The sequence below is a fragment of the Bos indicus genome, chromosome 7 (genome assembly GCF_029378745.1).
Source record: "Bos indicus isolate NIAB-ARS_2022 breed Sahiwal x Tharparkar chromosome 7, NIAB-ARS_B.indTharparkar_mat_pri_1.0, whole genome shotgun sequence".
Lineage (NCBI taxonomy): Eukaryota > Metazoa > Chordata > Mammalia > Artiodactyla > Bovidae > Bos > Bos indicus.
In genome coordinates, this window is record NC_091766.1 from 47,312,232 (window position 1) to 47,327,875 (window position 15,644).

General features: G+C 38.8%; 1 protein-coding gene across 1 annotated transcript in view; it reads left to right on the plus strand.

Moving 5' to 3' along the window:
• The window catches only part of SMAD5 (SMAD family member 5), a 62,370-nt gene extending 56,752 nt beyond the window's left edge, over positions 1-5,618 (plus strand). Inside the window, exon 7 of the mRNA XM_019964960.2 lies at positions 289-5,618. Within this exon, the coding sequence (XP_019820519.1) occupies positions 289-432 (144 nt within the window). The 3' untranslated portion in view covers positions 433-5,618. The remainder of the gene's footprint in view (positions 1-288) is intronic.
• Positions 5,619-15,644: the final 10,026 nt, after the last annotated feature.

Here is a 15,644-nt window from a genome sequence, read left to right on the forward strand (position 1 = left end):
GTAGCTATTGTTTTGCTTTAATTCCATAGTGAATGCTAAGGTTGGTTTTGAGAGTTTTTCTTTTAGGTTACATTCTGTGTATCTCTAACGTTAAAAGTTTATTTTTTTGTTCAGAGAAGGCAATGGCACCCCACTGCAGCACTCTCTCGCCTGGGAAATCCCATGGACGGAGAAGCCTGGTGGGCTGCAGTCCATGGGGTCGCTAAGAGTCGGACACGTGTGGAAATTGGTTTAGACTGGTTAATGATTTAAAAAATGGCTTGTTGTTTTATCTGTTCATTTTCATAGGGCTGGGGAGCAGAGTATCACCGGCAAGATGTTACCAGCACCCCGTGTTGGATTGAGATTCATCTTCATGGGCCTCTTCAGTGGCTAGATAAAGTCCTCACTCAGATGGGCTCCCCGCTAAACCCCATTTCTTCTGTTTCATAGTGCAGAAGTGTCCTTTCTCAGTTACATTATTAGTGGACTTGTTTTAATTTTAGGGAAACTTCCAGTACAGATACTGTGAGCTTACATGGAAAACAGATTTTACAGCCTGTTTTTTTTCTACGTAATTGTGACCAATACATTTGTTTTTGTGATGAATCAACATTTGTTTGTATTCATGTTCATGTGATTAACTCTCAAAAGTGTTGTGAAAGATGCAGAGCAAGTCTTGTGCCCTGGTTCAAAAGTTTGGCATTGATCTTAAACTGGAACATACTTTTGCCTTATTGTCCCAACAGTTTTTTTATTTGTGAAATTTTTTTTGGAAAAGTAATGCATCACATGGTAAAGAATTTTAGCAGTATAAGAGGGTGTTCATTGAAAGTCTTCCGTTCTAGTCTTGATTCTGCAGAACTGTGCTTTTACCAGTTTCTTAGTCCCACCAACTTTAAAAAAGTATATATCATTGTTTTATAAAAGCATATGGTAGGGACTTAAAAGAAACTATAAAAAAAATCTTTTATTTGATGGAACACTATGCACTGCTCTAACAAGTAGTGTTCAATAAAAGCCAAGTGATAATTTTCTAAGTGACATCATAAAATTTACATTTAATACAGCTAAATGTCGTCAGTGTGTTGTGACTCCACTCAGTATATCTTTTGTAAAACTTCTCCTTTTATAAAAAAAGTTTCTGCGAACAGCAGATCTCCATTATATGTCTTTTACTCACATCTGTCACGAGTACTACTTAATGGCTAGTGACAGTGCGTGCATGGCCGTGCTCAGCTATGTTTGCTGCTTTTGGCCAATATTGCAAGAACTCTAATTTTGACATGCATTAATCTTTTATTTTGCACTTTGATGGGTGACAGTTTTTAGTGTAACCTTCGTGAAACACACTCTAGTGACTTGGACTTAAGTGCTCATCCTTGCTTCCTTGGTACCCCTTTTGTATTAAACACTGCAATTTATAGATTACAGTTATAGAAAGTTATACTTTTTCTAGCTTTTGTTGTATTTTCAGCCTAGATTATTAGACTGTTATCCTGTAGCTCCAATTTAAGGTTTCTTTTTAATTCCTTGCAGTTTTACGGATGATATTAATGTTGGAAAATCTACTTAATCCCATTGCTGTTAACTTACATCAGTCTCCCATGCAGGGACCTGTGTCTTATAGCCATAGGAGCCTCTTCAGCCTGGCCCCAATGATGAGGCCACCTATCTGATGTATGAATCAGCAGTGGTTGTTGAGCTAGCTGGTTTGAAAACATTCACATATCAAAGAATACAGACTGTTCTCTCAGTTACCATGCATGCTCTTCCATTTTTTTAAGCACCTATGTGGATGCTAGTCTCAACAATCCTTAGGAAAGACACAAAAACTCTAAAATATTCTTTTAATCAGTCATATGTAAGGGCTTTGAGTGAAGGACGCATAACCTCTTTTCCTAAGAAACAGTACAGTGGACACTTAGTTATGGCATGAAGAACAAAGATGTTACTTTGGAGGGGGGAAATCACCTAATTTACCTATTAGAAGAAGCTTATTTTTCAGTGTCTTTTGAAAATATGTGGAGCCATGTCAATCTTCTTTTTAAAATGTTAGTTTTGTTAGACTTTCTTCTTTGCCCTTTCTGCTTTTATGTGGGGAAAAAATGCATTTTTGAGGAAAGGAGAATGCAGTTTTTTGTTTTCTGTAACATTATTTACTGCTTTTATAAAGTGCAGCCAATGGATGGCTTTAGTTTTCTCAGATGCAGTGCCATTCATGTTTCAGCTCTCAGTCCTTTGCTAAGTGAAAATCTCTGATAGTAACCTGAGCCTTAAACATCAGTTTTATACGACATGCATTCTCAGTCTTCCGGAATTGTGTCAGCCACACAAAAGAGGATTATTTGCTTAGTGATAGAACTTAGCTATTTACATCATTGTACACTTAGCCGGTTCATGGCACAATCTTTGAAACACATTTGTAGAAAAATCACCTAGGGTGACTGGCATATGCATGTAATCAATAATCAACATCAGTGGGCCTGAACTGATGGAAACTATTGTTTTTATTGATGCTTTCAACTGAGTTAATTAAAAATTGTTTTTATTCATGTAGCAACCTTTAGAGTTAGCAAGATTTTATGTGATTGGCTTTTTCTGTGTTTTCTCTAAAGAGTTGTGTTTCATGAATGACAGTACTGAAGCTATTAACTGGTAAGAGTTTCATGGAAAAGTATAAGCCTATTGTATTTCCTAAAAGCTGTTAACTCCACACCCCTGGGTTTTACATGAAAACTTCATTCAATCCAGCAGATCCTGTAATTCTTGACGATGCTCAGTACAGGACTGGATGGGAAATAAAAATTAGCCAGTAAGATTAAAAAAACTAAAATTTTACCAATGAGAAAAGTACCTCTGAAAGAAACCATTTCATAAAATTACAGTTCTAAGTTTTTATTTAATCTCCAGAATGGTTTATAGTCAAATTTATGAAAGCATCATCACACCCAAAATGATCTTGTTTTATAGCATTACAGCATATAAATATACGCCAACTGAAAAGACAGAGCCTGGGAATAATAAAACTACATCCAGTTTGGTAAATGAGAAAAAGAAGAATAGAATCAAAATTAATCTCAGTTATGTATTAAAGTAAGATTTCCCTGGTGGCTCAGACGGTAAATCGTCTATCTACAATGCGGGAGACCCGGTTCGATCCCTGGGTTGGGGAGATCCCCTGGAGAAGGAAATGGCAATCCACTCCAGTACTATTGCCTGGAAAATCCCATGGACACAGGAGCCTGGTAGGTAGATACAAAGAGTCGGACACAACTGAGCGAAGGCAATCAATCAATCAGTCAATGTATTAAAGCAACAAAAATATACTGACTGGAAAAAAAAAAAAAACAACAGCAGAATTTAAGAGGTGCATCTCACTATTGTATCTCTACATAATTACCTGGCTTAAGTTACGGAGTATAAACTAGTAGGCATGTTATTGATCTACTGAAGTGAACTTTTTTCCTTTAGAGAAAATTTAAAGAAAACATCGATCTAAATGTCAAATATATACAACAGAATATAAATCATTTTTCCATTCTCTTGTTATATAAGTAAACTATGAGAATAGAATTGGCTGGGTTTCTGAGGTGAAATCCACAATAAGATTACTAGGTAGTTCAGTAAGTTATACCTAACAGTATGAAAAGAGGGTATAGCTATTTTATACTTTTCATAACATTTGAGAGTAAGACATTCTTTTAGGATGGAAAATGATCAGTAAGTATTTAGATCTGAAGTCTGTTGTCAAGATAAGGACTGGGGCTCACATTATGTAACCTTCAGTATTATCTTAGAGTACCCGGAAGAAACAGTTCCCCTGTCATAGTGTTCTTTTAAAGGAGAAAGTTTATGCAAAAATGAAATCATGCCAGTAACAGAGAAACTGTAAATTCAAGTTTGATAGTACCTGTTTAAGTGTTGTACTTCCATTGCAGAGAGCATCTAATATCCCAGTTTAGATCTGTTTCTTTATACTTTTTCTAGTTGCTTGCTTAACGTTACGTTAGGTCATTATAACTCTCCCACTAAAAATATATTAATATCTTTTATATTTTCTGAAGAACGATACATCTTTTATAATTATTAAATTTGTCTTCTAATGATGATTAAAATTTTGGACCTACTAACTTTGAAGAGGCTCAGAGCTTTTCCTTATCTTATTATAATAGATTCTTACTTAAGTCTCTCTGGTAGGAATTATGAATGTGTCCTCATTATACCCATCAACTAGATAAGCAAGAATCTTTTAACATAGTAGATAGCCTGGTGGTTTTAGAAGTCTTTGGTGATTTTTATTGGCGGGAGTTTTCCTAAGTATTGGTTTAGGGACATCTCCTCAGATACTAGCACAGCATTTCTTGGGTGGTAATCACGGGTTTGATGCCTATCTCCCTCAGAGAATAGCGTTTTCCTCACTAACACAGGTGGGACTCTGAGGAGGTTTTCTTCTCATAGAAGATGCATGTGTGGAGAGAATCTGAGGCATGCATTCTGCGTAAATGGTTCTATCTGCTAAACAGAAAGGTGGACCGTTCTTTGCAATTCACTGGATTACAGTTTAGCATGTCCTAATTACAAGAGGTAAGAGTATTTGTCAAGCCTTTGTTATATTGGCTTTTTCATAATAGAAACTTCTCTTTTAAAATGAATTATTATAATTGAAGTGTTACTTTAAAATTGGATGATTTACAGAAACAAATGAGAATTTTTTCAATTTTTCAAATTGAAAAAAAATAAATTTCAAAAATTTATCAATCTTTTTTTTTTTAAATAAGAGCTTATCTGTAATATTTGCTGGTAGCAATTGCTGTAAAACAAGTGATGAGTTGTTTTGTTGAAAAGATCCAGTCTCAGAACGGGATTCTTCTGTTATTTATGACAGAGTGAGAAAGGTTTGTTTAGTTCTCATCCAAATAATTCAGTTCTTAAAATTCTTAAAATTTGAAATTGTTGTAAACCATAGTCCTTTAAGGATTTATTTGAGGATACTGTTTTTTAAAAGTTTGAATTTTTGTGTAGAGGTAGATTTTTTTTTTTTTACCCTATCGATAGATAGTACCTTCTTACTACTAGCTGGTGTTAGCTATAACAGAACTCCAGTGAGGCCAAGCAATCCCAAATAAAGAAGAAATCTTTTATTAGAGTCAGAAATCTTTTATAATAGTCTAATACCATTGGAGATGATGTTGCTTTGATTTATTCATAAAGTATTTTAACTGTAGGGACTCTTGAAGATAATAGTTGGGCGAGTGCTTTGCTTTTCAACGTGGTTGGTTAAAGTTGCATTTTGAAAATCGCTTGCATTAAAATTGAGTAGAATTGTAATCATGAAAACTGGGTATATATGTGTAATCCTACCAGTGTTCTCTTAAAAAGATGCTTCATATGAGGATGATAAAGACCAAACCAATGGCTGCACTATAGGTCTGCTTCTTACTTGTACTTGTTCTCCTTCTGTTTATGTTGTAGAAAATGAAATTCTAGCAACATGCTTCAATTCTGTTATCATTTTGATACTTATAAATATGTATTAGGTTTTACTATATTGTGCTTTTCAAAGCCATAACTCTTTTAAGAACTTTGTTTTTGCATATTGTTTGCTAATACTTTATTTTAATAAATCTCAAAATCTGCTTAATGTGTTTTTTTGTTTGTTTGGGGGGCTCTTCTCTTTTGATTGAACATGTTTCGTTGAGTAGAGTCTTAAAAACAAGGAGATTATCAGTTTCTGTGACCAGCTGTGTTATCTGTGTTTGTGCACTAGTGGTAGAAAATGAATATACAAACCTTTCCAGCCAGCTTGAGGTTTGCTCAGAGTAATCAGTATGTTTTATTCTGTTTATAAGAGAGTTGATGTGTTTTTCTTTGTTAGTTTAGTTTTGTTTTGTTTTGAAAAGGGATTTGAATCTAGAGTCTGGAGTTTTTTAGTTTAACCACTAATTTCCCTTCTCTAGCCCTATCTAAAATTAAAGGTCTTGACCAGATGATTGAGAGAGAGAATAGCTTTTAGCTTTGGAGTCCGCCTGCCTGCATTTGAGCCCTGGGCCTCAGAGCTTTTTTAACTCTGCGCTTAGGCAAGTTGCTTAACCACTCTGTGCCTCAGTTTCCTGATCTGTAAAGTAAATGTCTATTTGTAGGAAGATTAAGTAAAATAATACAAGTGCTTAAAACCGTGCCTGCCACACAACTACACTTTTATTGTTATCATCATCATCATCATCGTCTCTTAAATTTCTGCTACTTCTTTGAATCAGAGGAATTATTTCTGGTGCTACTTGACCTTAGTATTAGACAGGCCAAAAGTTCATTTGGTTTTATTCTGTAGATGTCTCTAGTAGTGCCTCTCTTTAACGTCATTCAAAACAGTTTTGTTAGATTGTATTGTGAAAATTGTCATATCAGCATGCATTTTAAAAAACTTACCAAAATTGGTAAGATTTTGTGTGAAGTGAAAGTTGCTCTGTCGTGTCTGACTCTTCGTGACCCCATGGAGTATACACAGTCCATGGAATTCTTCAGGCCAGAATAATACGGGAGTAGGTAGCCTTCCCGGAGAAGGCAATGGCACCCCACTCCAGTACTCTTGCCTGGAAAATCCCATGGACGGAGGAGCCTGGTAGGCTGCAGTCCATGGGGTCGCTAAGAGTCAGACACGACTGAGCGACTTCACTTTGACTTTTCACTTTCATGCATTGGAGAAGGAAATGGCAACCCACTCCAGTGTTCTTGCCTGGAGAATCCCAGGGATGGGGGAGCCTGGTGGGCTGCTGTCTATGGGGTTGCACAGAGACGGACATGACTGAAGCAACTTAGCAGCAGCAGCAGGTAGCCTTTCCCTTCTCCAAGTGATCTTCCCAACCCAGGGATCAAACCCAGGTCTCCCACATTGCAGGCGGATTCTTTACCAGCTGAGCTACCAGGGATGCTGAAGTTTTTGTGTAGTTATTTTAATATTGAAAATGGAGGGGGAAAAAGCAATGTTTTCGGTGAATTATGCTTTCTTGTTTCAAGAAAGGTAACTTGAAAATGCAACTGAAACGCAAAAAAAAAAAAAAAAAAAAAAAAGATTTGTGCAGTGTATGGAGAAGGTACTGTGACTGATTGCACTTCTTAAAAGTGGTTTGTGAAATTTCATGCTAGAAATTTCTTGCTGGATGTTGCTCCATAGCCGAGTAGACCAGTTGGAGTTGATAGAGATCAAATTGAGACATTAGTTGAGACCAGGCAGTGTTATACCACCTGGGAAATAGCCAACATACTCAAAATATCCCAGTCAAGCATTGAAAATCATTTGTACCAGCTTGGTTATGTTAATCACTTTGCTGTTTGGGTTCCACATAAATGAAAAAAACCGAAAAAACAAAACCATCTTGACTTTGTTTCTGCATGGCAATTCTCTACTTAAATGTAAGGAAAATGTTTCATTTTTAAAACAATTTGTGATGGGCCATGAAAAGTGGATACTGTACAGTTATGTGAAATGGAAGAGATTGTGGGGCAAGTGAAAGGAACCACCACCAACCACACCAAAGGATGGTCTTCACCTATAGAAGGTGATGTGTATATGTGGGATTGAAAGGGAGTCCTCTACTATGAACTTCTTCCAGAAAACCAAATGATTCATTCCAACAAATACTGTTCCCAATTAGACCAATTGAAAGCAGCACTCCTGAAAAGCATCCAGATTAAGTAAAAAAGAAAACACATACTCTTCCATGAGGATAACACAAGACCACATGTTTCTAGGATGACCAGGCAAAAACTGTACAGCTTGGTCAGCAAGTTCTGATCTATCTGCCATATTCACCAGACGTTGAACCTTCAGATTTCCATTATTTTAGTCTTTACAAAATTTTCTCAATGGAAAAAATTTCCATTTCTTAGAAGACTGTAAAAGGCACCTGGAACAGTTCTTTGCTTAAAAAGATAAAAAGTTTTGGGAAGATGGAATTACAAAGTTGCCTGAAAAATGGCAGAATATAGTGGAACAAAACTGAATATGTCGTTCAATAAAGTTCTTGGTGAAAATGAAAAATATGTCTTTTCTCTTTACTTGAAGAAGTGTTTTGGCCAGCCTGACAGATTCATCCTGATTTCCCACTTTGTGAATTAGCCTTTTCTTTTTCCTTAATTTTCTTCTTTGAAAAGAAATTCAGAATCACAGATTAGTTTTGTCATCCCCACCAAGTGCCTACTTTTTAACCACCTTCTGTGTTGTGTATACAAGAAATAGAAATTCATTCTAATTAGAAAGGGACAGTGAAAATCCATGTGTCCCCACTAGAAAAGCCCAAACTAAACATTTTAATCAAGGGAATAAATATAAAAGCTCTTATTATTCTCTTTAGAGAAAAGGCTTCATCAAAAGAATCCATATCTGCAAATCAATTTCTTCTTTTTTAAAATTTTAAGTGTAAGGCATTAGTAAGGTATTTATTAGCAACTTCAGTGGCTGTTTTAGAAGCATATTTTGAAAACACTTGTTCTGGCAAAAAATAGAGGTGCTGGCATCTCTCAGATTTAAGATAATTAGTTTTCAAATTGCCATAGCGAAAATAGTTCAGGTGACAGAGGGATCAGTTGTGACATGTACTTCAATTTTCTTTTAGACACTAGACTCAAGGACTAATGCTATTCTATATTACAGCAGTTTTGATGCAATTCATATTTTATAAATATTTATAAGAAGGCGATCAGTGGGCTTTGAGAAAGTAGCTTCCCACCATTTAACATTTTAAATATTACTGTGTGTTTTGTTGTTAAATTTGTAAGCCTATCTTTATTAAACTGACTTGTTAAAAGAAAATTGTGTTCTTTTTATCTAAATCACTTTTTGTGGTTGTGTTTTAAAGGGTATGGGGCTATAGGGAAAATACAAAGAAGAGTTTTTAGCAACTGACTTAATCATCTCCATCTTAAAATTGCATGGGAGTGGACAGAGGATTTAGGTTGGTGGTTAAGATTATTATCCATATTGTTCCAAAGGGATGTGTGTATACTTCCCATGAGAGGTGTTTCCTGAGGCAGTTTTTTTTTTTTTTTTGGGATGGATTTTGAAAGCCTTCTTACACTTTTTCTTAATCTTTTACCCTTTTCCTATCACCTGCTATTTCATTTAAATAATACTTTGAGATAAATGCTGAGGGTTTCAACAGTACAGAAAAGTATGAACTAAAAATCCTAAACCAGTAGTGAACCACTAAACATCTGTTCGTGTATCCTTGCAGCCTATTCAGGTATTCATTCTACATCAATCCTTTCCTTTTCTTTGACAGTTTAGTTGATTGTGGGTGACACTCTAGCTCCTTTTTGGAAAGAGTTCTCAGGGAAACTGATTTGGCTCCGAAGTTTTTCTTGAATTCTGTATCCCCAAGAGAGCATTGTCCTCTGAGCTATCTCTTATTTTGTTGAATGGCAGAGCTTTCTAAAACGTATTACAGCAAGCTTAACTCTCCAGATATTTTAATGAGACTGCTGAAGTGACAGAAAAAGCCAGTTGGGATTAATCTGGGAATGCTTTCAAGAAGGAAAATAAAACTTTGTAAGATAAGGAGAAAGAAAAAAATCTTTTTTCATTCTCCATCGTATTCATCACCATCTAACATCCTACATGTTTTATTTTCTTACCCTATTTATAGACTGTGTCATCTCATGGGAATGTAAGCTACGGCCAGACATGCGTTCCCACTGCCAGGACAGTTTTTGATATAAGCACTCGAATATTTGCTGAATGAATGATAGTACTGAAACCAGATGTCATTTTTTTAATACTAGAATTTAGCTTTAAATTATATAATAAGACAGCACTTAATTGAAGGGACTGGAGCTCAGAACTTTATTAGAGCTCTTTATTACATACCTCATAGGAGAAGAAAGGGGGAAGCTCAACTAAGAACACTCATATGTGTTCTTTGAGCTTTTGGACCTTTGCCCCAAAGTTACCAGGTTCCTGGATTGTTGCTTAGAGAACCTACAAAATTAACAGTCTACTTGGGGCTTTAACATGTTGACATTTAATATTTTCCCAGAGAATTGAAAGGGCACAGTTTTCTTGATGCATTTGACAAGAGAAAACAACAAGAAAAGTATACTTTTTGGTTCATAATTTTATAGGGTGGCAGTGTTAAGAACCCTGTAGTTTGATTTTAGTGCCCTGGTTTAGAGTCTGTAATATCGCCCCTAACTGTTGTACCTGAAGGTCAGGCCTGTAATTGCTTTCAGGTGGGGCACCCTAAGCAGTGCCTTTGAGAGACAGAACAGTGATGTGTGTTTGTGCTTCAGAATAAAAGATTAATTTTGCTGAGGAGAGTGCATGTGTGATTCTGGAGGGGGAAAAAAAGCAGAGGAGGGTTTGAAGCACTATGCAAACATTAGTTAAGATTAATAGTAAATGGTCCTTGATTGTCTTCTCTTTACATAACATTCTGTGAATTTTACAGAATTTGTTTAGGCCAAATTAATGATGGCAGTCAAGGTGAAGGTAATGAATGCAAACACAAACTCGTTATAAACCAGTATAAATGCAAGCCTGCAAAGGGGATCTTCCCATGAAAAGAAAGGTGCTTTCCTTTTCACTGTCTGTTTAATAAACTGCTAGGAGTTTACCATACCCATTTTCTCTCTCCTTAATCATTGAACACCTCTGTCCAGCTGCTTACCAAGTTCCCCAGCTCCCTTTCAGCTGTAGCTGGTCATGCAGCTAAGTTCTGACCATTAGGATACGAGCAGAAATCCTACGTGTCATATTGGCATAATGCTCCACAGAGGAACACTCTGGCCCTTTCCCCTCTTCCCTGTGGCTAGAATATAGATAGGATGGTAGGAACTAGAGGAGCCATATCAAAGTGGACACGAGAGCCAAGGGCTGAGGGTGACAGAACTGTGCTACTCTTGGAAGGTTATGTGAAAAAGACATTGGATGGATATGGGGAGCATTCTTTGTTGTAACAGTGCAGGCTGTAACCTGGTTAATCCTTACTTGCTCCTTCACTTAGTCTCACCAAACCTTTATTTTGTGCTCACTGCAAGTCAGGCTCTATGCTAAGCAGCAGAGCTGTCACAAGGAGTCATTCCTGTCCTCACAGAAAGCAAAACTATAATAGTTTAGTGGTTTCAGTCTCTATCTAGATAGGGTTGTTTGATCAGCTTTAGAGGGTACAGGAGGGGCAGAAATGGAGAATCAGGAACTTTAGACTCTGCTCTTGTTTTTCTGAATACCTGGATTTTCTCTGGTCCTGAGAAGTATCAAGATTGTTCATTTGTTCCACTAATATTTGAGGGTCTATTAGATGTCAGGCTGAGGACAAACTAAGTAAAAATACATTCTCTCAAGCATCTTCATTGTGGTTGATACAGACACATAATGAGATAAATATAGGATAGTGGTAAGTTCTAAGGAGAAAGAGTAGGAAAGGAAGATAAGAAATGTCAGGGGTGGGAGGAGGAAGGTGGCTGATGATTTTGATCCAGAAACCAGAGAAGATCTCATTAAGAAGGAAATCTTTGATCAAAGTCCGAGAAGAGGTGAGGGAGTCGGGGGTAGTGATTTGTTGTGATTTAGTTCATTCTTAGTCAAGGCAATTCAGAAAGCATATGAATGATATGGTAAAGATCTCAGATTCCCTGCAGAAGAAGGAGTAATTCAAGCAGAAATAGCTAAAGGTACAAACTTAAATTGCATGTTCTTTAGTCTCTGCAGGAGCTGCAATAATAACTGAGGTGTTACACAGATGGAGACAAGAAATGTCAGTTGCTAACAACTTTGTGGATTATCACCTCCAGGAAATGGGCCACTTGGAGGACCGATCAATAAGGAGAGTTCAACTCAATATTTCATCTAATACAAGTTTAGTTTACGGCAGAAAATCAAAAGTGAAGTGTTCAGATGAAGAACCTACAGGCAAATTTACCTTAATCTCTAGCTCTATCTTTCCATTATATTCCGTTCAACAAATACTTACTCAGTGTCTGTTTTGTGCTTAACATTGTGCTGGGCATTGGGAAAGCAGCCATGAGCAGGCAGATGTTGTCCCTGACATGCAGCTTATATGTTAGTAGGAGGAGAGAATTTAGTCCATGAATTAAAGTTATTTAATAGCTCTGATAAGGGAGCTGATCAGGGGCTGTGAATGAATATAACTGATAGCTGATCTTCTCTGAGAACTCAGGCATATCCATTTTGAGGAAGAGGTATTGAGACCTGAAGAATAGGAAGGCGTTATTAGTTGGATGAGGGAAGGGAGTCAAACACCTTAGGCAGACAGGCCCTAAGGGTCGAAAGGCCACTATGTCTCAAGCATGGAGTACAAGCGAAGTGTGAAGAATTGAGGCTGGAGAGGTTGATGGGGGCCAGAGGAGGCTGCATCTTGGAAGCCAATGTTAGAGTTTTTTAAAAAATACTGAGAACAGGGAGAAACTTGGGGTGGAAGCTGGGGCTGGAGGCAGATACTGGGATCAGATGTGTGCATTGATTGGAGAGAGGCAAGTGAAGGCTGGACTTTGAATTCAGGTGATACTGGTGGAGGTGGCTGGGGAGTAGATGTAGTAGAGTGGTGTCTAGGAGGTGATGGATTGCATATGGGAAGAAGAGTTTGGGGTCAGGAATGACCACCAGTGTGCATTTTACTTTAGGCAACCAGATGATGGCACAGTTTACTGAGATGGAGAAAACTGGAGGAAGGTGTAACTTACCTGGAAAGGTAAAGAGTTAGTCATGAGGGAAAGCGGTGTCTATTTTTGCTGTCGCAAACACTTCTGAAATGATCATCCTGATTAATAATAATGATAGCTCACATTAAGACCACTTGCTGCTGCTAAGTCGCTCCAGTTGTGTCCGACTCTGTGCGACCCCATAGACAGCAGCCCACCAGGCTCCGCCGTCGCTGGGGTTCTCCAGGCAAGAACACTGGAGTGGGTTGCCATTTCCTTCTCCAATGCGTGAAAGTGAAGTTGCTCAGTCGTGTCTGACTCTTAGCGACCCCATGGACTGCAGCCCACCAGGCTCCTCCATCCATGAGATTTCCCAGGCAAGAGTACTGGAGTGTGTTGCCATTGCCTTCTCCGTAAGACCACTTACAACGTATTAAATATGAGCTGAACACTTTACCTATAGTATCTCCCACAATGCTGAAAATCCCATGAGCCAGGTACAACTATCATCTCCATTTTACAGATAAAGAAGCAGGTTTTCAGAAATCCAGAAGTATGATCGTGGCATAGAGTGGATGGCCAAGGTCAGGTTACCTGGCTCCAAGATTCTTAGACTTACGCTGCTTCACCCTAGCTCCTGACATCTGCAACCACTTCCCCTAATTTCCATCCTACCCACCCTCTTTGCCCCATCAGAGATGTGTTCTCAACCCTCTTGCCTGTTCCCAGTGACTGGTTGTGGCAAAGCTGCCCAAACACCGGTGTCTTGAATCTCATTCCTCTTTTCACCCTGCCAGACCCAGTTCTTCAAATGTAGCTCCAAGGCATCATGGGCTTGGTGAAAGAACAAAGGGCAGGAGGATGTGTGTGTATAGACCGGCCTTCCTGATACCATCTACATGTTCAATTACCACATAATAGTCCACTTAGCTTGCATATCAGCAGAAGACAGACATGAACTCAGCCCGATTCTTTCCAGGGGAGAATCTGGGGTTAGGTTCCCCATGACAAAGGACCCATTACTGCCCAACTAGTCAAACACTAGCCTAGAGATAGGTATGGAATTATTTAGGGTCCCAGTGCTGGCAAAAAAGCAGAACTCAAGTCCAATTCCTCTTACCGATCCTGCTTGATTTCTAGATTCCAGCTCTAAGTAGGTCCAATTATTTAGGCATTTCTTCTGGAAGTATCTATTCAACCCTGTAGATACATCAGAAAGATGGCTTCCAAATTGCCTCCATCTTAGCATTTTTCAGCTTTAACTTCTTGATGCCTTGGGACTGTATTTTATTAAGACATCCCAATAGCCTCCTGGATCACTCTGGCTTCAACTGATTCTGGTCCAAGAACTTCAGGTAGCCTCTAAGCCAGCTGATAGTGCCCCTAAGCCTGGCATTTTTTGTGGGTCAGCTTCTCCCTTAGGCAGCGCTGCCTCAAGCCTGAGGCTCATTTACAACACAGCTAACACTTGAGTGCTAGTGTTAACACTGGTTATGTCATTTGACATTCAACCCTGTAGAGCTAGGTGATATAATCCCATTTCACAGTTGAGGAAACAGACCAGGACAGATTAAGTAATTTGCAGTGCCACACAGCCAGTGAGCAGTAGAACTGGGATTTAAAGCCAGACAGAATCCAGAGCTGATCACTCTGCAAACTGCCTTGAGGTCTATCCATGGGGAGCTGTGGAGGAGGAACATACTATGCTGCACCTGTATTAGTCTTCTACCCCCTCAGCCCCTAGATTAAAGCCGAAGGGTCTCCCATATCAGCAGTGTGTGATTCCATTATGCCAGTCAGGGTTCTCATACCCTCCTTAACATTTATTCCATTTAGTCTTCTCCATAGCCAAGGGTCACACAGATTAGCTGAGTTACCATTACTGTAAGATAGAAAGGTTTGGCTGCATTTCCAAAAACCAAAATGTTGTATGAGGTTATTGTAGAATTAGCTCCATTAGGGCTTGGTTGTTGTTAGCTCTCTAAAATATGGAAGTCAAGCCCAAGACGAACTGTCAGATGCTCATCTCTGCTGCTTCAATGGGATAGGAGCAGGAAGAATCTTGGGCACTTCCAAGGATCCTTCCTTGGGAATGATGAAGGAGGAGAAGTGGTGGTAGGGAGCTCTGGCCTAAGCCTGGAGCTCTAGTAAGTCTTTTCTAAGCCTCAGCTTAGATCCTTACATAAGTTTCAGTGTCCAACAACCCTCACAAAAAGTTTGTAGAATTATGTGCCTGTATGCATTTGCCAGACAAGCATCCTTAGCATTCTTCAGAGTCTCCAAATCTGAGTGACCCCTACATGGCTTGGAACTACTTGATTAAATAATCTACCAAATCTCCTTTTAGTCAAGAGTTCTCTAAGCTCTAGTGCCCTAATGAACTAGGTGACTTCTGAAACTATTTTAAGCTGCCACAAAGAGACTCCCTAGAATTAGGTTAACTTTAATAATGGTCAAGGTTATTACAATTCTTTCTATTCCCTCCCACGTTCTTTGAAATCAGCTCCTCCAAGCTGGGCTTATTCATCCATTGCTTTCCTGCTGTGTTCTCCAGAGCGGGCCTCCTGTCTACTTTAGGAAGAAGTACTGAACAGCTGCCCCCATCACCTGACCCTCAGGCCCCTGCTTCACAAGGTGGTTCTGGTCCAGAAATGACTCCTGGAAGGGCTTAGGCCCAGAGAACCTCTGAGAGCCACAGAGTGGATGCCTGGTGGGAAGAACTGCCCCACAGGGAAGGTCTCCATGGAGCCCTATTACAGGGAGTTTTTTTTTTTATTTCCACAGCAGATGAGGCAGCAATTCTTCTCTGAGGTTGGCTCTGAAAACACTTGCCCGAGCAAGCAACTGATTGACCCTGGGGAAAGGTGAAGCTGGAGAGGAGCAAATGTCTGTTAAAACTGACTTGGGCCACTTGGAGGTGGGAGGCGGGCTGTGCTTAGGTCAACCTGCTCAGGATCCCCTTTTATGCCCCTTTCCCAAGTGGCGCAACCAATGACCAGAGCATCCTCAGC